General features: G+C 31.8%; 2 protein-coding genes across 11 annotated transcripts in view; both read left to right on the top strand.

The window, feature by feature from the left end:
• Nucleotides 1-138: 138 nt before the first annotated feature.
• LOC143257581 (3'-5' ssDNA/RNA exonuclease TatD-like) lies at nucleotides 139-11,084 on the top strand. Of its 6 annotated transcripts, XM_076516498.1 has the most exons (8): nucleotides 622-1,148; nucleotides 1,978-2,164; nucleotides 2,727-2,825; nucleotides 2,992-3,152; nucleotides 4,102-4,285; nucleotides 4,728-5,032; nucleotides 5,761-5,855; nucleotides 10,969-11,084. In XM_076516498.1, exons 1-7 carry the CDS (start codon nucleotides 1,116-1,118, stop codon nucleotides 5,806-5,808), a joined length of 1,017 nt encoding a protein of 338 aa, XP_076372613.1. In that variant the 5' UTR covers nucleotides 622-1,115; the 3' UTR covers nucleotides 5,809-5,855; nucleotides 10,969-11,084. The 6 variants fall into 6 exon arrangements, with proteins under 6 accessions (XP_076372643.1, XP_076372622.1, XP_076372654.1 ...); XM_076516528.1 differs by lacking the exon at nucleotides 622-1,148 and adding an exon at nucleotides 139-160 and having other exon boundaries at nucleotides 5,761-11,084; XM_076516507.1 differs by lacking the exon at nucleotides 622-1,148 and adding an exon at nucleotides 141-211 and having other exon boundaries at nucleotides 5,761-11,084.
• Nucleotides 11,085-13,769: 2,685 nt separating this feature from the next.
• The window catches only part of LOC143257566 (splicing factor U2af 38 kDa subunit-like), a 42,907-nt gene continuing 33,843 nt past the window's right edge, over nucleotides 13,770-22,833 (top strand). For all 5 annotated transcript variants that reach the window (XM_076516466.1, XM_076516457.1, XM_076516447.1 and 2 more), the window contains exons 1-3: nucleotides 13,770-13,921; nucleotides 17,005-17,092; nucleotides 19,943-20,009. In XM_076516466.1, the coding sequence (XP_076372581.1) occupies nucleotides 13,878-13,921; nucleotides 17,005-17,092; nucleotides 19,943-20,009 (199 nt within the window). In that variant the 5' untranslated portion in view covers nucleotides 13,770-13,877. The remainder of the gene's footprint in view (nucleotides 13,922-17,004; nucleotides 17,093-19,942; nucleotides 20,010-22,833) is intronic.

Here is a 22,833-nt window from a genome sequence, read left to right as displayed (position 1 = left end):
ATTGAAAGGGTTATACTCAATGTTATTTAAATGTACGAAAACGCCTTTTTATTCTGGATAATTAGTTTTTATATGTTGAAATTAATTCAACATTATGGTAAAACAATTTTTTTTAATTTCATGTCTTGTATGCTTAAAGTGTAGAGGGCGGTGCAGTCTGGTCTGTAATGCTTTTAACCGGAGTGTTATTTAAAGATTTTGTGTAAAAATAGTATGTTGAAAAAGTGAAATAATACTATTTAAAAAAAAAAATTCTTAAAAGTACTTTGTGATAAATTAAAATGAAGATACATATTTTTAATAGAAGGATTTCAAATCAAATTCTGTATCTTAGTTAAAGTTCACTTTAACCATGTAAATGTAATGATTAATTATAGCATTATTTGAATAGGCCTACGCATACAATTGAATATAAATATAATACTGTTAATTATTCAGTTACTACTGGTTAAGTATTATAGTAGCGGTCGTAATATAGTATTAGTATGCTGGACTTAAAAGTAACAAATGGATTATATGTTTAACTTTAGGCATAGACTTGAAAAGTAATAATTTTTCAGGCATTATACCGTGTTCATTATTATTCATAAAAATTCATTTGCAGAGGGAAAGAAGGTGCCGTTTTGTTTACCTACTGTGATCTAAGATATCCAGATATTTAGTACCATACCACTTTAAACTATTTAAAATCTTTTTCAGTATCTAACTTGTACCTAAGATATTTTTCCAGTTTTAACTACATTGTGTTAACGCTTAAGTGGAGTTATCTCTTATGTTAAACTTGCAACTTCTAGTTTTACTGCAATCTGAATTTAAAATTTTTAAGTATATTAGAGAATGAAGAACTTGAATTACGTTATCCAACTTATTCACCCTGTCCCCATAAGGTAACCCCTTTAAACATGGAGTAATTGTGTTTCTCTGAACCTTGCACAAGTGACTAAAACTTGATACTGTATACCAAATAAGGTATAAAAATTCATCTTCTGGAAGATTTTGTAATATCTTGTTTCAGGTGTTGTTTTCTCATCAACATAACCAAGGTTTACTCAGGAAGTCACTAACAATAAGTAATGACATGATAACAGATCTGATTTGTACTTTTGTTCACTGAAATGCTGTATAGCCCTTTAGTTTGGAATATTTGTGTAAGAATTTCATCAGTTATTTTGCACTAAAACCAAGCCTTTCTTTGTAGCTAAGAATTTGTTACACAAGGATCCAATGTAGCAGGCTGTAGTTACACTTTGTTAGGCATGTTCCAGTTTTTTCTCAAACAATAAGAGTAACACTAATTCTATAAAGACTACCAGCTCTAATGGATTCATATATAAAAACCTACCATTCTAGACTCTTGAACCACACTGAATTTCACAGATGTAAAACAGTGTATTTGTTATTTGGAAATAATTCAGAGAAGTCAATAAGGAACTGACAAATGGCAGTCAGTCTAAATATGCAGGAAAATTCAGTTTGATTCATGTCCTGAATTTCTGAATACACCTTACATCTTTAAATTGTTTGTAAAGATAAAATGTGGCAAATATTATCCTTTCTTGGAGGTTTTGATAATTATGTAAAGTATTTTGATAATTGTGTAACACTCTTCAAGAAGGTATTTGTGATATTGTATTAATGCATGTATGTTTTATACTTGGAAAGTTTACACAATATACTATCATGAGGTTGGTCATCATTGTTAGTGTTGAAGTGAAAAACCAAGAGGTTTGTTGTTTAGCTGTTTTAGTCATGATGTATTTTCTTAGGAAAGTTTAATATAACTATTTTTATTTGTGTATCAAAGATGAAGTGGAAAACCAAGAGGTTTGTTGTTTAGCTGTATTAGTCATGATGTATTTTCTTAGGAAAGTTTAACTATTTTTATTTGTGTATCAAAGATGAAGTGGAAAACCTGCAGACAGATTTTATTTTTCCAAAACATTAATATCTGGTTATTGTTTGTTAATTTATTGAAAGATGGCATCGGCCAGCCCTGTTAAGGTAGATAAAGGTTCGGAATTCACAGTGTCAGGACAGGAAGAAGCAGAAGCTATAATTAAAAGTATGGAAGGAACGTACCTTCTTGTCGATGTAGGGGCAAATCTCACCAATAAAAAATTTGCTAGAGACCTTGATGCTGTTGTACAGAGGTCAAGAGATGCAGGTAACATCACAGCTGTGTATACTAGATGTTTGTTCATGTTGTTGTAAGTAGTAGATTATGTATTTGAGAATATTTTTGTGCAGAGATCCACGTTTACAGGTCATGAAATCCAAATTGGCACAAGAGACCTTGTAGTTCGGGACATACGAGTCATGTAATCGAGACTCGTGCTACTGTGAGATTCAAGAGATTGAGTCAGAGAACCAGTATTGTTGTTTACAATTGAAATAATTGATTTGAGACATTTTTAATGGTGATAAGAAAATTGATAATGTTGAGTGTGGTTCAAGTGATGTTCAATAAACATTGAGAGATTGAGTCATGACAGTGGTGATAAGAAACCTGGTCTATGTATCCTTTTTCTTTCTGCTGCATAAGACAGTATTACATATATGTATTTTTAATGTACTTGGAGCAAATACCAGAAATTCTTCTGTTATAGTAGAACTGATAAATTTATGGTTATCTACTCAGTATAGTTTTTTATATAAACTCAGTTAAGGTAGGATATATACAATTTCCTAAATATCACTAAACTTAATGATTTTTTTTTATCCACTAGGAGTGAAGAAAATTATTGTTACAGGTACATCGGTTCAAAGCTCTAAAGAAGCGTTACGTCTAACGAGACTTTTCCCAGGCACGTTATACTGTACTGCAGGTAGGGATAATTGTGACAGACATTACTGTTTTTGTTAAACACTATAATTGTTCTGTGTTTTATAATTAAATATTCTATAGACAGCACACACTTGATAACCTTTGAAGTGTTGGATGTTTTTGTCAAGTTCTATAATTCTGTCAGTGTTAATGTACGTCTGTCTTAGGCATCCATCCACATGATTCGAAATCGTGGGAAGATGAAACGGTAGATGCTCTGAAAGAAATTGCTTCGAATCCTGAATGTGTAGCAATAGGGGAGTGTGGACTTGACTTCAATCGTAACTTCTCTCCTCCAGACGTTCAAATTGAAGTTTTTGAAAAGCAGGTAACACTTGACAACTCTCCGTAAGTCCCTTGGTAGGAAAGTGGTTACAGTGCTAAAATCCAGGTTTCATTCCCTGCAGCTGGCACTAGAGATAACTTAATGTAGCTTGGCTCTGAAACAAACATATATTGTCTTTAATGAGGAATCCCCTTGCAAGTTTTGTTTTGTGTCTTGTAGGAGTTTTTAGAAAGTTTAGTGCTTAATTCTGAAAACTAAGGACTGTTTTTGTTTACAAGGTTTTAGCTAGTTTAGTTATGTAGGTTATTAAAAGCAAGTTCAGAAAACACAAGTTTTATAAAAATTAATTAAAGATAAAAACACATGAAACTGTAACTTGAACACTTTCTAAATGGGAACTGCCATGTTGGATCCATATTTTTGTCACTAAAAGTATACAGTTAGAGAAAAGAAAACCAAAATGGTCTTGAAGTTTTAATAAACTGGACAGAATTAAAGATAACTGCATTGGGAGAACCTTTTCTGTTGGTCAGTAACCTGATACTGTTGTATACAGTATTCTGAGGTTAGGTTACAACTGTAGCACAATAAAAGTTCAGAGTTACGGATTAGAAGCTTTTATTATCTAAGTAAAGCAAACTTTAAAGCTCAAATTTTAAATCTCAATGCTTCTGCCAATAAATCACATTTCTTGTGAAAATTATTTATTTGTTAAAATAAGCTGAGAGAGCTATACAGTGTAATAGTTTATTTAATGTTGTTTTCATCATTAAGAGCTATATATGTAATAGTTTATTTAATGTTTTTGTCATCATTAAGAGCTATATGTGTAATAGTTTATTTAATGTTTTTGTCATCATTAAGAGCTATATGTGTAATAGTTTATTTAATGTTTTTGTCATCATTAAGAGCTGAGTTTAAGAAAAAGTTTTATAAAGACAAATTTGAAAGAGTAAATAAACAGGTGTTTTAATATGAGTGTTATGTTTAGGTTAAGTTGGCATGCGATCTTCAAAAACCTTTGTTTCTTCATGAACGTGAAGCACACTCCGCCCTCATGAAGGTGTTGGAGCAGTACCAGGAACGTCTTCCAAGTACAGTCATGCATTGTTTCACAGGCACTCAGCAGGAAGTTAAAAAGTATTTGGATATGGGGTTTTACATTGGATTAACAGGTAGTTATCATAAAGTATTTAGATATGTGGTTTTACATTGGATTAGCAGGTAAAGTTATTATAACGTATTTAGATATGGGGTTTTACATTGGATTAGCAGGTAAAATTATTATAACATATTGAGATATGGGTTTTTCTTGTAGTTGGTAACTATCATGGTATTTCAGTCACTGATGAACTAAAGATCTTGACATGATAATACACGATTAACCAGACAAGCACAGATACAAGGTGCCTTAAACCTACTTCAGAAAGAGTGTTTATGTCATAGCGAGTCAGTGTGGGACTTTACAAAGATATTTCTGTACATTACTTATACTTTAATAATATCATGAACAGTGAAGTCAAAACATCAGTAACATTGTTTAGTTGATTCTGGTTTTAAAGTTAATGATATTTTAACAGAAAATATGTGATAAATTAAGTATGTTAATGTTTGTAGGATATTTGTGGAAAGACAAATCTGAAGATGGTGTGCGGAAAATTCTGGAAGAAAGGCTAATTCCACTGGACCGTTTACTTGTTGAAACTGATTCTCCTTTTATGTACCCTAACATTCGGGCTTCCAAGCTTCCAGCTGATGTGAAAGGTGCTCTGTCAGAGCGTTCTTTAAGTTTTCTTAATCGTTATTGCACATTTCAACGAAACGAGCCGTGCTCCTTGCCGATAAGTGTCGAGATGATTGCTGCCTACCTCAAGTTGAAGCCTGATGACATTGCTCTGAAAACAACGTACACCGCTTTAAAGGTGTTTGGACTCAACTAGCTGTCGCTGTCCGAGTTAAATGAAAATAAAAGGCGTTGTAGTTGCATGTTTGCTTGAAAAATTATCGGCTTCTAATTTTGACTTTCTAAGTAATGTAACTCAAGTATTTTGATTAAGAGACACCTAGGACAGTAATCTAAATTGTTATTTAAAATATCAGTACATAAACTGACTGTTAACTGTGCCTTTTTTTATATGAATCAAAGCTTTAAAGAAGTTGAAATATATATAAGATGTATACTTGAACAAATCCTAAAAATATTGTTAAAGTTCCTTGGTTAGTTTGTGTATACTTCATAAAGATGGTGGTGTTTCGTGGAAATATATTTTTAGAATATGAAATTTCCTAATAAATTTCTGTAAAACCAAATGTTTTTCATTTTTGATAAAATTGATGTTATACTACTGTTTATTGTAAGTTAACTAGACTCATCTGCTCAGATTTTGTCTGAAAAACATTACTACTAAATCTATTAAACATCTAACTGTACATTAAATAGAGAACAAATTGTCAACATCTATTTATTACTCATTTTAAATAAAAGTAACTTCTGTTTATTGTGTTTATCGTGTGTGTAACTTCTGTTTATTGTGTTTATCGTGTGTGTAACTTCTGTTTATTGTATGTATCGTGTGTGTAACTTCTCTATTGTATTTATTGTGTGTGTTCCTTTTTTTTGCTAATTAAACTTTTTTTCTCCTTTTTGAAGTCACCACCTCGGCTTAACATGCAATGGACCAACTTACCAACAAAATAACTCGTACCTTTGTCACATTGGATAGAAGTTAGTAATGAATATGTGTAGTAAGTTTATCTGCTTTGCATTATCTTGAATGTTCCAGTCACGTGTTATCTAATGCCATAAAGGTGATGAATCCGTCAGCAATAAAGAAATTAACACAATTTAACATTTTGAAAGTGTTTAGTTTCTGAGTATGTGAACATATGTTGGACAAGTGTTGTGTATATTTGTAGCCATAGTATAGTGGCTCATAGATTGGTTCTGAGTTTTTCTCAAGTACAAACTAAATTACAGTTCCATCAACTTTTTGTCAATTTGAGATCTAATTACCGCTGAGGCTGTTGAGGATTCTCTCTTATTTATGAGCTAACACTTGCTTAGAACAGGTTCTTTCTGTCAGTGTCAATACCCTGATATGTTTATACCTTCTCCATGTGTTTTGATGTACTGTTATATCAATATTTTTTAACAAATATTCTACTCTAGGCCTACTTTTTTGTACATTAGACTGCATGTAAACAAACAAGACATCCAAAGTTTTTAAATTTTGTTATACTTACTAACCACTACCACATTCCACGATTTTTATTAGAACTGTAATTTTATTAATCATTGGGCTTATTAACCAATTACATTTAAGTAATTAATTATTTTCACACAAGACTCAGACAAATTGAATAAAGAAGGATATCAATAATAATAATTAATAATTCATTATGTTAAGTCGTTTAACCTGAACAACTTTGGAGTAACCAAATATGGTAATGAGAAATCAGGACTGAATATCAGTTACTTGATTATTTGGAATAATCAGAACTGTTAATATTGATCAGTCAGTGATTATTATTGCTATTAGTAGTTGATCAATAATTATCTAGTTCTGTTTCTCATCAAAGGTTTATTTTAAAATTAGAAACTAGAAGTTGATATCTTATTGTTAGCCATACTGAGTTAATGATTTCTACTGTTTTTGTTTAAACTATGATCAGAACAGATTCCTACATTCATTGAGCTGACACATACGACAGTATTGCCATAAAACAAAATATTTGATGTGGGTGTGGAGGCTTAGTTACGTTATCACATCCTGAGATAATTTAGTTAGCGTTTTCTACTGTTTTTGTTTAAACTTTGGTCTATAATTTATTTAATGTTTATTTTAAATCTACACATCCTGAGTTTGTGTAATTTTGAATACTGTCTTTTAATATTTGTGTGACAAATTAAATATTTTGCAGTTACATTCTATTACAGTGACTAGTAGGTGCACACATACGAAGTTTAGAAACCAGTGTTTCTTCCTGTGTGCCAGAAAATAGTGTAAATATTGAAACAATTGAACTACCCACTGTGTTTTAAAATGAACTTTAAGTGTTAAGTATTTTTGGACATTCTAGAACTGAATTACTTGAGTTAATATATCCTAATTCTCTACACAGTGTTTTATGTTTTAACTTGTATTACTGTACATGTTTTCAGTTAAACATGACAATATGTCCTGTGTTATAAGATGTCGATATTAAGAAAACTATGTCCAGGTAGTTAGGACACTTCACCTGTAATCTGAGCATCACAGGTTCAAATCCCTTTTCTGCCAATCATGCTCATGAGGGAGTTACAATGTGACAGTCAATCTCATTGTAGTAGCCCAACAGTTGTCAGTCGGTTGTGATGACTAGCTGCGTTCCCTCCAGTCTTTCTCTGCTAAAGTAAGAACAAGTAGTGCAAATAGCCTTCATGTAACGAACACTAGAGAAGTGTAGAAACAGTACTTCCATCTACGGCATCACCTCATTGGCATGTTTTTACTGACTAGTAAGAGCACATTTTACAGAACAACTCATTTGATTTGGTCAGTGTTGATTGATATAAAGTACGTTATGAACCATTGATTCACACCATGCAATTTTAATTTCTTCTTTCTTATTAACAGTGCTTCCTCTTAAGTTTCATTCAGTTTAAAGTTAGGTTTTAAATACCTCCGAGTATCAATTGTTTTCTTATATATATTATGTAATAATCAAAGTTAATTAATAAAAATATTCTGTTACTCAGAATAAACATTTTACTTTAATTTCTTATTTAAAAGAATTTTTTTGTTTCTGCTTTGAAACAAAAAAGATATTTTTACTTATTTGATGTCTAGCTTTATCCAATCACAGTCAAGCATACTTTAGTTGAGGTGTTTTTATTTGTTAGTTTCATATGATGGAAATAATTTATCAGTTACTGTTCTGGTTTCATCTTCTTATGTTTTCAAACAAACTTGTGCATTATTTCTCAATCTGCGATTGATAGCGTATCTTTTGAAGGATAAACCACAAACAGTAAATAACGCAGAGAACGTGTATAGTTTGATCATCTTACTACCTCAGAGTTATGTACTCTAAAGAAAGAAAAAAATGCTTAATCAACAGTATGAAAAGGTAACTTTACTAATGATTTTGGTCCAGCGTATCCAGGTGCTCGACTCGCAATCTGAGGACTGCAGGTTCAAATCCCCATTGCACCAAACTTGCTTGCCCTTTCAGCCGTAGGGGTGTTACAATGTGATAATCAGTCCCACTATTCGTTGGTAAAAGAATAGCCCAAGTGTTGGCAATGGATGGTGATGACTAGCTGTCTTTCCTTTAGTCTTACACTGCTAAATCAGGGATGGCTAGAGCAGATAGACCATGTGTAGCTCTGTGGAAAATTAAAAAACAAACTGTTTTTCTTTGTTGTACATATAAAGCAGGCAATGGAAAAACTATTATAACAAACATGTTGGGTAAGAAATAATACTAACAAGAGCAAATGTGATGGTTTAGTAAAAGAGATGAATATTCATTGTAATGATTCAGTTTAACAATGTTTGCAAGTGTGAATACAATATAGTTCTATCCAAGAATATTTGGCCTTGCTGTATGTGTATTTGTTGTACCTTGTGGTTAGTAGGATTACTTTGGTGTTTTAATAAATTATGCTCGTTACACTCTGTTATTATTATTTTTTTAGAAAATTTATACCAGTGAACATAAATGTAAGCTATATATATGATATGATGTTGTTAAACTAAACTATTTTATTAATACTTTTGCTATTATAGTGATTAATAACTTGAAATATGCATGCTTGATAAGGTAGGTTTCTTTTTCAGTTTGACTTAATAATAGTACCTGGAAGTTTGTATTTGCAATCTAAGATTTGGTTTGGAGATTTATTTTATCTGTAATTGTACATAAAAATCTGAAAAGATTTATTGTTCATTTATACATTTCTATATAATTACCATACTACATTTTTGTTTGCTAATTGTTTAATATTTTGATGTAGATGTTTGTTGTGCTCCTGATTTTTGGGTGTTTTCAAGTTACATTTGAAATACCCGTTATCTGTTGGTTCATTCTGAGACCAGTCGTTGGTTTTGTTTTTGCTCTTGATCCATTTTAATTTTCTTTTACTACTTTATCTATTTCTCTTTGTTCTTCTTTCTTCTGTTTTTATTATCTCCAGCAAAGTTTCAATCTTTTTTTCATAGTTGTTAAAGTTATTATTTTGAAGTTTAGTTAAAGGTCTCTTACCTTTTCACCAAAATAATCCCACTTCTGACACTATTGTCACAAAGTGCTCAGTCACTGGACAGGTTTTTTTTGGTTTACTTTTGGGTAAATACAAAACCTAGTTATGTGATGATAACAAATTAATTTATTTCTTCAATAATGTTGTATACACGGGTAGCTCTAACTTCATAAACATTGAACACAAATTCTGAAACTAGTATATGCCTAACTTACAAATAAAATTACTTACAAAATTTCCTTAATTGATTAATCAACACTAATTGACTAATATATTGCCGTGATCACTGAAAAATAAATTTAGTCAACACTAATTGACTAACTCACTAACTGATGGTGAATTATTGAACTCTTAATTCACTCTGTATATATGTGTGTGTGTGTATACACACGCTAGATAGTTTTTTCCATAGTTCAGGAACATACCACATTCTACAAAGATATGCATTTTCATGACATTTTCTAAACATTGTGTTGTTATGTCATGATGAGTTCCTACTGGCAAACAAACATCTTGATCAAAACATTAGAATTATAGCTCACAGTAGTATTAAAGAAACAGTTAGTAACTAAATTGCGAAGAAGTAACTTTGAAAACAAATAAATAAGTTCTTAATTTTTCAATAATTTAAACTGTTGCACTGGTTTTGTTAAACAAAGAAGTCTACGTCATTTACTAAAAGTGATAATTTTATTTATATCCTTCTGTTGATGTAGCTTTGATACTCCATGTTATAAGAAAGTAAGTATACTGTTAAGTTAACAAGAGGCAGCTTGGATATTTTTAAAAAAGTAAACAGTTTGGTTTTTCTGAAATATTGTAGTGATTTATACTTTTGTTATCACAACTTAACAAAGGAAAGGTTAAAATGGTCAGGGAAGAACCAGATATTAGAACTTTCTGTGAATAGAATTATAGTAAAATATTTAGACTAAGTAGTCATGTTTGTAATAAGTGTGATATATATGAATATTTTAGCTTAACTAACTAAGTTTTGTTCAGTGACTTGGGGATTTTTATAGTTATATCTAGCATTAATTTGAAATAATGTACCAGACTTGTTAGAAGATGCAAGAATTATTTGATAAAATGTATTGAACATTGCTGTTGACAAACCCAAACTATTGATTGTTTAGTTAGATAAGATGTAATTCTGATATAATTTTTGGTATCCAGGGTTCTGCTCTCGTACAGCCCAGTAAATGTACTATTTTAATAAAACTATCTGTACCAGTTTTAATAATTGGTATATAGTTTGAAATGTCAGACAGTAAAACTCAATTATAAATATCAAACCAGTGTTTGTGACTAGAGGTTGTCATTCAGATTCTAAAACAGTGTATAGTAAATAAAAAAAACATAAATGTTTTAAACTTCGAATTACATGACTGAATATTAATAATAATAATAATGCTTTGAGATTTATCTTCAGATAGTTACTGTTAGATATACCTAGTTTTATAACCAGTAATATATGGTTGTCAATTATTTTTTCAAGTAAGGGTTTAATATTTTAGAAAATTTGTATTTCATAATTGTTGTTATTGTTGTAGGTATTGCAGTACCCTTTTTTATCAAAGTTTATCCATATATGGCTATTTTCTTTGATAACAGGTATTCGACGATCACATGAAGTTTTGAAACCAGTGATTTTTGTTACTTTATCTTTGATAACGTGCTTGTAATTATTATTGTGCTTATATAATAAACTGATATTGAAATCTATAAAATGTTTAAACTGTGTAGTTTATTCTATCTGAATACTGCAGTAGATATCGACTTTTAGAACAGTTTTTTTTTTAAACTAATTACAACAATTGATACAGTGAATTCATCAGGTGTCTTTATCGTGTATTTTAATGAGTGTTTGTTGAGATTAGCTTGGAAACTTTTTGAACCTTTAATACTAGAAATATATCCATTCATTTGGATTGTTAAGATATTGAATGTTCATATTTAGAATTGTAGATGTTAGGAATATGGCAATACATAAAAACCAAAACTTTAAATCTAAGAATAACCTTCTACGTATACCAGAAGCTGAGAAGACGTTTTAAAACTACAAATGGTGTTAAACAATTTACTGCATGACCAATAAGGAAGAAAAGTTGCAATCATTGATATGTTTTTTATTCCCGTTTTTTGTTTACTTGTAAAACAAGCTGGTAATTATAATTACTTTTTTTATTTATCATTGAAATATGTGGTAATATCAAGAATTCCATCGGGTATGGTGCTGGGTTTTTTTTGTGCTTTATTTCTTATAATTTATGCTACAGCATGATGAGACAACGAACTGTTATTGATGTAGTGCCCAGGTTCAGTGAATCCTGAAATATAAGTTAAGGAGTGTCCACAAAACATAGCTCAAAAATATTTTTATGCAAAGAAGGAAATGAACTCGAGCAGCAGAGGAAAGAAAGTGAATAAAATATCTTTATTCATAAGAACTGTTCAAGTCTTCACGCTCACTAGTCGTTTTTTAATGCCACCAAGTGGCATAGCGGTATTTATGCGAATTTACAATGCCAGAAATCGGGTTTCAATTCCATGGTGAAAATAATACAGCTGGCCCATTGTGTAGCTATTTGTTTAATTTCAAACAAACTGTTACCTAATGGTATAGGTTTCATATGTAGAGCCACGGAGATACAAATTTTTATCATGTATGTAATTTTTCCTGTATAAAAGGTTTAGTAAACTTTTCTACAATTGGTTAAAAAGAACATGCGACATATAGAAAGTCCTCAAGACAATTTAGAAAAATTAATTGAATATGTTAAAAAATATATGACCATGAACCGTTACTGGCGTTCATAGAAGTGTTCGAAATTTCGCAAACAATTTGGTAGAACATACCAGTTTGAAATGTAGAATTGTTCCAGAAACAACACTCGAGACCTTCTGTCTCAATTGATAAGGTTTTTAAAATATTTTAACAGCGAATAAAGTTGATTTTCAGATTGTTAGACAAAATTCAAACGTTCGTTTTTTCATAGTATCATTATTATATCATTCTTATTTCACAATTCCACATATAAAAAACAGCTATGAATATTTTATTAAAACCTGTGCAAATCTACTAAATACTGTTCCTGCGCATGTCATAGGGCTATTTTTCAAAGATAAATTTTATCAGTTTTTCATCGCTATTGGCCAAGTTTATTTTCGAAACCTAGAGCTAAAACGGTTAATTATAATGCGTCAAAGTCTACACACATATATTAAAAAAATTTCTGCTACGTTTAAGCAAAAGAGGCCAATATTTATGAGCGGGTACAACATGTCTCGCCACGCAATCTTAACGCAGCCAATTTCTGACACACATGCATACAGTATCGTCAAAAGCACAGCAATATGGAAAACTGTCTGGACCACTGTTTAGGACCTGCAAGAAAGTATCTTAGTACAAAATCCCACGTAAGCTGGTTGATATACACACGAATAGTTCAAGAAAGGCCCAAACTGTATTTTCTTTGTAAAGAAAAAAACACACAAATTTCAAAATTTCTATATCTCTATTTGAGACCTACAATATATATATTTTGTACTAAATTCTATGCAAATTGACAGAAAAAAAGTAGATAATTGATCAAATCCCCCAAAATTAATAAAATTTTACCAGTTTCATGCGCCGAGGTGGATGATATTTTTCCCGAGTTCTCAAAAGGATGGCTAACGTAACAAATGTAAATATATATGATTTCACTAGACGCTTTCTGGAAGTAGTGTAGTTTGAAAAAAAACAAACACAAATAACAAACAAACGCAATTAAAATAACGAATAACTTTAATATAAAAGAGTTACCTATGAATGAAATTCATTTGGTCAATACATTAACATTTTTTCTTATTTCAAAGTAATATTGAGTAACATTCTTCATGAATAGATCTAGAGAACAGGCTGTTTATTTGAAGGAAAGAACCAAAATATTAATCTTCGATATAAAACAAAAAGTGGCTATGAAGAAATACTGAATTTGAAAAACTAAGTTTAAGTAACGAATAACATGTATAATAAATATGGGTTTGCTAGCTGTTGTTCTCTAATTTATGTGTATATTACATAAACTTTTAGATAAATACAAGTTTAATAATTGCAAAATTACGAAAAACATTTGATTGGAAGAAATTCAACTCCTTTCTTTTTAAATAAATGCATGTGTGTGTTTTTCGTATAGCAAAGCCACAAAGGGCTATCCGCTCAGCCCGCCGAGGGGAATCGAACCCCTGATTTTAGAAATAAATGCAATTGTCTGAATGTATAACAGAAGATTTATTATGAAATAATAGTTTTAGGTACTATATAAAGGTATTGAATTACTTCTAAACATGATAATAACATCGTTTGTTAAGCATTAACAATAACGCGTAATTATTTTTAATGGAGCAGTTTTCCCTGTTGTTATTTCTTTCTGCTACATATAGCATATTTTCTATATATTTAGCACCAATCGAATTCAACATTGGAAGGAAACGTTAGTGTGATGGTACTGTTTGGTGTAGGTTATTACTATTAGATAATGGCGGAATATTTGGCTTCGATTTTTGGTACAGAAAAAGATAAGTATGTTAAATATGAGAAACTAGAAGTTCTTTTCGTATTTTAAATTAACGTTAATAAAATCGTGGGTCTGCATTAGCACAAAATACTTAGAATAATTATAATACCTGCCAAGCGTAAAGTAATTTATTAACGATAGTGTTATTCACTGTTAGGCCTAATAGGTAAAAATCGTAAAAATGAAACGTTTTTAATTCGAATATAACTTTTTTGTAACTAAAATTTATAGTAATATTACTAATAATTGTAGTAGTACTTTAGCATACTAATAATAGTAACGGTATATTAATCGGTTGTTTAAAAAAAAGTTTAGTATTTAACATTTAACCAGGTTTTATATAGCAACACTGCCAACAGTTAAAACGAAAGTTAAACAAAGGCAGTTTGTGGGATTAACCTAGTTAAACTTTGAAATTTAACTAAAACAAAAACAGTAACGCCATAAAGATGTTATTAACATGAGTTCTATTGTTATTAATAGTTGTAGTAGTATTATTGTTAGTATTGGGCTAATACTGCGTTATAAAGATACATTTTTTGTGTTAATTTTGTACTGTTTCTTTATGGTAAGTGTACACACAAAACCACTAATTTTAACAGATAGCTCTAGTACTTTGTTCCATGAATGTTCATTGAACAGGCATAGAAGTTAAGAGCACTAAACTGAAACAAACTGGGCCCGGCACAGCCAAGCGTGTGTAGGCATTTGACTCGTAATCCGAGGGTTGCCGGTTCGAATCCCAGTTGCACCAAACATGCTCGTCATGTGGGCATTATTATGTTACAGTCAATCCCACTATTATTTGGTAAAAGAGTAGCCCAAGAGTTGGTGATGACTAGCTGCCTTCCCTCTGGTTTTACACTGCTAAATTAGGGATGGCTAGCACAGATAACCCTCGAGTAGCTTTGCGTAAAATTAAAAAAAAAACTGCACATTCAGTCACACTTTCACATAAGTTTTGTAAGTCAGAATTATAGTGATTGAAGTTGCATGTTGCATTGACTTGCAATACACTCAGTTAATTTATAGGTGTCTAGGTTTGCCATGGTTGTGTATGTTTATTATTTCTGTAAATGAGATTATCTAATAGATACTATACAACAAATTACAATATTCTGTATGACAGTTGGAGTACATGTTTAGTGCCTTGGAAGTGTGAAGATTGTTTAATGTGACTAAATGTTGTTTAGAATAAAGTTTACAGAAGAGATCAGAACTTCATTTCCTATTGTAAATGGTAGTGTGCTAGACTGCTGTAAGGTGTTGGTATTGAGCCAGATTTTATTTGAAAAATTAGGAATATGTCTATGTAACAAACCTGGAAAGTTTGATAGATTTACTATGAGGCTGACTACCCAGTCACATCTTGAAAACAAGATATATTTGGTAAAGAACAGTGTTCCTACCGCTTGATTGTTAGAGGGTGAGGGTTCCTTTGTAGATAAGGGAACCTTACAGTTATTAAGCAGTGATATAGAGCAGGCAATGTATTATTGTTACCGAATTTATAGAAGTCATTCTGTGAGGTAGATTTTAGTTATGTGCTCAGTCACACATTAAACTAGAAGAAATGTATAACTAAACCATCATGTTTCTATCTATTTTATACAATATGGACAAGTCTACCTGTAGAGTCTGGTTTCCTGTGTGGGTACTGTATCATTTATTATGTGATAGAGTAGAACAAGGATCAGATGTTGATAAAACATTAAAATAGATGGAGTTAGTCAAGATAAAGCTATATTCTCAGTTTTAACTTGAAAATTTTTAGGAAACTGTTTTTTTCTTTAGTGTAAACGTCAGAGAGAGGAGTGTGAGGGACTTGTCTGCACACACAGTTTTGTCAAACAACTTGCACAATGTAACCTCTTTCTGTGGTATTCTAACACTTGTGTCCTTGAAACAGCTGTAAATTCTAATGTAAAAGAAATTTTCTTTTAAAGGCATTAAGTTGGTGAGGATAACAACTTCTTAAGGTTTTATGTCTGTGAGGTTCATCTTTCATGCATTAAGTCTGTGAGGTTCACCTTTCAAGGAATTGAGTTTGGGAGGCTAACCACATTCCTTCTGGCAGATTAGCCACAAATAACACTTGTCACAAGCTAGGTGGCTCTTCTGTGAGAAACTAAATTTCCAGCGACATGCTGGTAGTTTTGTACTTGTGCTAACGATCAAATGGATTACTTTAGTTAAGAAGTAGCCAGAGCTTACCATGTTAGAGTATTATAAGTGTTACCATATAGTTGAACATAAATGTTTAACTATTTCATAATAAAACTAGCAACGGTACTTGATAGTTGGAATTAAAATGGTTAAAAAGTGAAATATATTTCATAATTGTATATTTGTTTCTAAATGTCATGTTAAAACACTGAACTAATATTTTAAATTTAGAAGGTTGTGATTATGTTTGAATGCTAGTGTTTTGTGTTTTCATAGGAGAGATATTGCAAATTTTAGTACATTTGTTTTCAGTGTATGTTTGCTGGTTGATATAAGCCTCGATTGACAGAATTGACTGTTGCTGAAAATTGTATGGTTTGATATTCTGTTTGGTCTTGTTTCCCACTTAAACCTACATGTATTCTCTTCCACATGGATATGTTTCCAGTTGGAATCAATTTGTTTTTTTGATCTTATATTCAGTCCATGAAAACATTTTCAGGAGACAGATATCCTGAACAGTGGATATATGCTTGTCAGTAGTAAATTTTCCCCTGCTAGGTCTTGTATTTATTCATTTACCTTGAAGGGTCCTGAAGAATAAGATAAGCCATGTTTTCATACCTCAGAACACAACATGAATTTCTGAGAAAACTGTTGTAACCATAAAACAACTGTAGGACTTATAAAGTCAGTAAATTTTGTAAGATTGGTTAGTGTATTGGAAGAAATTGGTGAAAATAAAATTCCCAGGTCATAATGTTGAAAACATCTGCTAGTCAGCCCCAGGTTTAGACGATCAGTTGGGTTACAGGAAACAAATATGTTTGAAACTTGGCCATGTAAGCAACTTGAGGAAGTGTATATATTCTGTCATCCTTTAAAGGTCCACGACCCGTTCTCATTATTTTGTTTTATATAGGGTAAACTGTTCGTTTTATTTCAAGATCGGAGCATGTCGGCACGGAGACCGATGTTCTCGGATACACAACAAACCTACTTTCAGTCAGGTAAACATTTTTAAGTAATTAGAATATTAGCATGTTAAGTGTTGAAACCTTGGTTGTTAAAATTAGTGTTTTGTACATGGATAAAATATAGATAAATTCAACAGTAAAATATACAAGTTTTGGTTGTATGGAATTAATCTAGTGATGTATATATTGTTAAGTAACGAGCTGCCTGTTTATAAATTACAAACGTAAGACGTACAAAAGGTCTTTGAACCAACCTTTGCCAGGTACTGTAAGTCTACTTACAAAAGTATTAAAAAAGAAAGAAAAGGATTTATGAGATACTTGCCTCTAACAGGTACGTTCGGTCTTCTGACATGAAACTTTAGGAACTGTTTTATTTACAGTTTAATATCAAATTGTATTGTTTGTGAAGACAATTACATTTTTAATTGTTGTTTTAAACTTGTCGATTTACATTGACAGATGCTCAAACCAGATTTGTACAGTAAACTATTGAGAAAGATTTATTGGTCCATTATCAGTGTTTTTGCTTCACAAATGTTATGCCTGCACTACAGTTTTTTTATTATCATGTTTACCATTTTTACATGTACTTTGAATGTCGATAGTGTGCTTGGATTATCAAGTGACAAAAAATCCCAACGATCCAATGCTAGTTTCAAATCCTGATGAACTACATCGTGCAGACTGCAGTTCTTATATCTTTATTTTTTCTAGATTCTATTGGTGTGGCAACATATGTTTAGTGTTTACTGTGATCGTGACATGGAGGAACTTACAAACATGAGCAATACATAAGTATTGTCCAAAGTTATGTTGTTGTCCAAAGAACATTAACGTGAACTATTTGGTATAAGAATAATCCAGACCTGCAAATTGAAAACTTGTCTTTCTTTATCTGTTTATTACTGGAATCTTTTATATATTAGCTGCTTCTGATTTGTAGGAATTTCACTGATTTAGACTGTTAAAGTTGCTTCTGATTTGTAGAGATTTCACTGATTTAGACTGTTAAAGCTGCTTCTGATTTGTAGGGGTTTCTCTGATTTAGACTGTTAAAGCTGCTTCTGATTTGTAGGGGTTTCTCTAATTTAGACTGTTAAAGCTGCTTCTGATTTGTAGGGGTTTCTCTGATTTAGACTGTTAAAGCTGCTTCTGATTTGTAGGGGTTTCTCTGATTTAGGCTGTTAATACTTTATATATATTTTAATTTCATCATAGTTTATTACTTAATGCTTGCCATGATCAGGACACTTGTACAAACTGTTAAGCATTCTTGGAAGAGTTTTCAACTAATGCAATGTTTTCTCCAGAATTCTAATATTTATAGTCACTAGTGCCTAATCCTTTCTAAAGGTACTAGTCATGGAAGAAACTCAGCAGTCACTAATGTACGAAAATCCTGGATAGTGTTATAAAACCTGTTCATATTCCATCTACCCTCAATTATAACACAGAACTAAATAATTATTAAGTTGAAAATTTTTAATGCTGCTGTAACGTATTTATAAAGACATTGGTCATTTACAGTTGTAAAACTTGAGCAGTTGGTTCAGTTATCCATAAAAACTACATTCATAAACAAATGCAGAAATTCACTATGAATACATCATGTATGTTTTGAAACCATAGCCAATAGAAGGGACTTGTAGAAATCAGTAGAACAAATAAACACAAAAAATATTCTACAGTTAACGTCTTTAAAAATGTGTTTCTTTTTCTAAATTATAATTCATAGTACAGTGTTGTTATAACACATCAACTTGCTCTACCAGTGTATGGTGCTCGTGTTTTTCAAGAACTGGTTCTCTAACAGTTACTTACACTTTTCTGTAGTAAGAGATCATGGTTATTACAGTTTGGTGTAACTATATTATAACTATGTTTTTAACTGTACATAATAGATGTATTTTTAACCATAGTATGTACAGTGATATTTTTAACGGCTATGCAATAAATACAGCCTACCCTCCTGAATTTGTTTTGATGGTCAATATCTGAAAACCTTTTCAAAATTAAACTGATATATGTTGAGATCAGTATTGTTGATTTGTGTTAATGTGTTTACACACCTTGAATTATATTAGTATTTATGCTTGACCTTTATTAAACAGTGGACTAACTGGTGAGGAACACTAGTGTCTCATTTATCTGCTGTTTCTGTTTTCTGTGATTTTTTACTTTATTTGGAAATAAAGACGGCACAAGAGTATATTTATTTACAGGTGCATTCTGATGATCATATGATATCAACAACTACTTGATAGCATTGCCTGTACTAACTGGCTTTTGGTCCCGTTGGGTCTAAACATGCACACTTATTAGTTGAAGTTAGAGAAAGAAGAAAAACAAAGTAGTGTGAAATTAGTAATGTGTTGTGCTGTCTCAAAGCTTTGTTCCTGAAAAACACATGAAGTGCTGAATTAACATCTTAGAAACAAAGTTTGATTTGGGGTTCCAAAAATGTTAAAATAGTTCCAGACTTTCAAGAGTTCAGAACTCTTCCAGATTTGAGGTCTGTTTAACACAGTCCTATGCATGAATATAGTGAGTGAAAGCCATTATAAGGTTGTAAGCATGTTATATACTCTCGATAGCTTTGATAATTTCTCTAAGAAAACATCTGATGTTAGTTTGTCATATTATGCTGTATTTAGTAGTAGGGTCTCAGTTATAGCAGGAACATACATTGTTTGTGCTCTAAAATAATTTATTTCTTGAAGTTATCATATATCTCACAAAGTATTCATTTTAGATAAAAAAAAAAGTAATTCTGTACAAGCACATTTATCCAAGTGAAATGTTTTGTGTGTTTTACCATCAAAATAGAACTTTGTGTGTTATTTTCTGTATTGTGTCACATGTACTTGTTTCTTTCAACAGACTGTTCTGATTCAAAATCTGTACCATAATCCCCAGAACTCTGCCCAATCAGCTGATGGATCACACTGTAAGTTGAGCTCTGCAAATATTATACTTTACCAACAAATTGGATGAAGATAATGATTTCTGTAACTTGTTAATAGTATGTATTTAGTCTTGGAGTTAAGTGATTCCTGTGGATGTTTTATATTTGTGTAGAAATGTACACGATGCTGTAGATTTATGATGCAAGTTCTTCCTAAAATATTGAATATTGTTTAATGCATATCTGAGTTTGGTTATGAAGTTTTGTTCTGTTCTACCAGAAGGTCTTGACTAAATGTTAAAAATGTTTTGAAGCAAAGCTTGAACACAAACTTGGAATAGAACACAATAGTTTACATTTTTCACATGTAACTTTGTAGAAAGAACTCGTCTGATGCTGCTTTATATTTGACGATTTTCTTAGTGGGTACTGTTAAAACTCCATTAGGGGTCAAATTTAATGTTGGAAATCTCAGATGACACCAAACACATGACCTTTGTTTAGTGTGGTGTCTGGAAAGCTTTTATTTTTTTAATAGTCCAGTAATTCACAAAAACCTTTAAAAAATATGAACAATGTTATTCATTTCTTTATTCTGTTTTAACTAAAAGATGTAAAAGTAGGTAAGTGAAGTGATACTAACAGTCATTGGAAACTGTCCAAGTGGAAAATATGGTTTCTCTTATGATTTTCATAAACCATAAAAATATCAAAACTTTATAAGTTGTTCATTTATTAATTTCTAACTGTAGTAATATTTGAAAATTTTCTACATTGTATTGGCTCTTCCTGCCAAAAGGTCTTCTTTATCTGTAGTACATTATTTCAACAGTAGATGGTGCTGCATCAAGTCAGATTGCTGTGTGGTAAATTCTGTTAAATGGGAGGAACAGTATTCCCACCCAACCACCACATGAAACTGTGGATGTTGTGGTGTCCAATAGAAGCAAAATACAGAACAAAAGGTTATTTTATTGACAACCATATGACGAGGAATAGATTAAGAGACCAGCACATGAAGGTTATTTCATGTTCCACCTTTATGGTGTATTATAAAATTTTTTTTTGTCTGCCCTAAGTGTTAAAATTATTCCAGTTTTGCATAGAAAGTGCATTAGCACGAAAACTGGTAACGACATTTTCTTGTCGGGTAAGATTATGTTGTGAATGCCATTATCTTGAAAACCAGACACAAACAGTGTGGTGGGTCTTAAGGTGTTTACGTTTACTATCATGGGTAAATGTTCTTACCAATAGATGTCACAAAAGTGTAAAAACTTTGGGTCATGGGGAAAAGGAGCTTATATTGTGAAGGAAGTATAGAAGTAAGAAGAAAAACAAACTAAGGGAAATAGGATAACAGAAACTGTATTCTGACTGTTGACTGCTATGGCACTGCTATCAGTCAGTTACACTTGGTGAGAAGATAAAATATGAGTTACAAAAGTTATGCAGATCAAAACTGTGATTTATTTTTGTAAGAATATCTACACTTACTTTCTGAGAATGCAAATATTTGAGAAAAAATTTACAAAGCAGTTATTGCATTAGTTTCAGTGTGTGTGTGGTGGCTACTTTATCTGCACTTGAAGATGTGCTAAAAGTTTTACAATAGCCTGTCAACAATGATGTTTTAGTCTCCCCTTTTGGTTCCACATTACCACTGTCACTAAAAGTAAACAGATGTTGAAAAAATTATGAAACGTGTTTGATGGTGATGTTAAATATATTTCTGTTTGAGCAGGAACATTTAAAGAAAGGAAAACCAAATGGAAGGGATCCAGTCTAACACTAGCATACTTGTACGTTTGAGGAAATTTACTGTGTGTTGGTAGTTTTGTCTAGTTTGTTTTTACAAGTGCCTATTTGCACAAGACAAAATTATGTTAAACTACTGAAATCTGTCAAGTCAGTAAAGGCTTATTTGTATGTGATCAGAATCATTTTAGCCTTTCTCTAAAGGTTGATTCACATTTGATCAGAATCATTTTGGCCTTTCTCTGAAGGCTGATTCACGTGTGATCAGAGTCATTTTGGCCTTTTTCTGAAGGCTGATTCACGTGTGATCGTAATCATTTTGGCCTTTTTCTGAAGGCTGATTCACGTGTGATCGTAATCATTTTGGCCTTTCTCTGAAGGCTGATTCACGTGATCATAATCATTTTGGCCTTTCTCTGAAGGCTGATTCAATTGTGATCAGAGTCATTTTGGCCTTTTTCTGAAGGCTGATTCACGTGTGATCAGAGTCATTTTGGCCTTTCTCTGAAGGCTGATTCACGTGTGATCAGAGTCATTTTGGCCTTTCTCTGAAGGCTGATTCACGTGTGATCGTAATCATTTTGGCCTTTCTCTGAAGGCTGATTCACATGTGATCAGAGTCATTTTGGCCTTTCTCTGAAGACTGATTCACGTGTGATCAGAGTAATTTTGGCCTTTTTCTGAAGGCTGATTCACGTGTGATCAGAGTAATTTTGGCCTTTCTCTGAAGGCTGATTCACGTGTGATTGTAATCATTTTGGCCTTTCTCTGAAGGCTGATTCACGTTTGATCGTAATCATTTTGGCCTTTCTCTGAAGGCTGATTCACGTGTGATCGTAATCATTTTGGCCTTTCTCTGAAGGCTGATTCACGTGTGATCATAATCATTTTGGCCTTTCTCTGAAGGCTGATTCACGTGTGATCAGAGTCACTTTGGCCTTTCTCTGAAGGCTGATTCACGTGTGATCATAATCATTTTGGCCTTTCTCTGAAGGCTGATTCACGTGTGATCAGAGTCATTTTGGCCTTTCTCTGAAGGCTGATTCACGTGTGATCAGAGTCATTTTGGCCTTTCTCTGAAGACTGATTCACGTGCGATCAGAGTCAT

This window comes from Tachypleus tridentatus, chromosome 1 (genome assembly GCF_004210375.1).
Source record: "Tachypleus tridentatus isolate NWPU-2018 chromosome 1, ASM421037v1, whole genome shotgun sequence".
NCBI lineage: Eukaryota > Metazoa > Arthropoda > Merostomata > Xiphosura > Limulidae > Tachypleus > Tachypleus tridentatus.
This window is presented reverse-complemented; position numbering and strand designations above follow the sequence as displayed.

What these genes read in the sequence shown, in the direction of transcription:
- LOC143257581 (XM_076516498.1), top strand. Translation starts at nt 1,116, where the DNA reads ATGCTGTATAGCCCTTTAGTTTGGAATATTTGT. An exon ending in TTGAAGTTTTTGAAAAGCAG is followed by an intron (nt 3,153 to 4,101) that starts GTAACACTTGAC and finishes TGTTATGTTTAG; the next exon opens with GTTAAGTTGGCATGCGATCT. An exon ending in GTTTTACATTGGATTAACAG is followed by an intron (nt 4,286 to 4,727) that starts GTAGTTATCATA and finishes TAATGTTTGTAG; the next exon opens with GATATTTGTGGAAAGACAAA.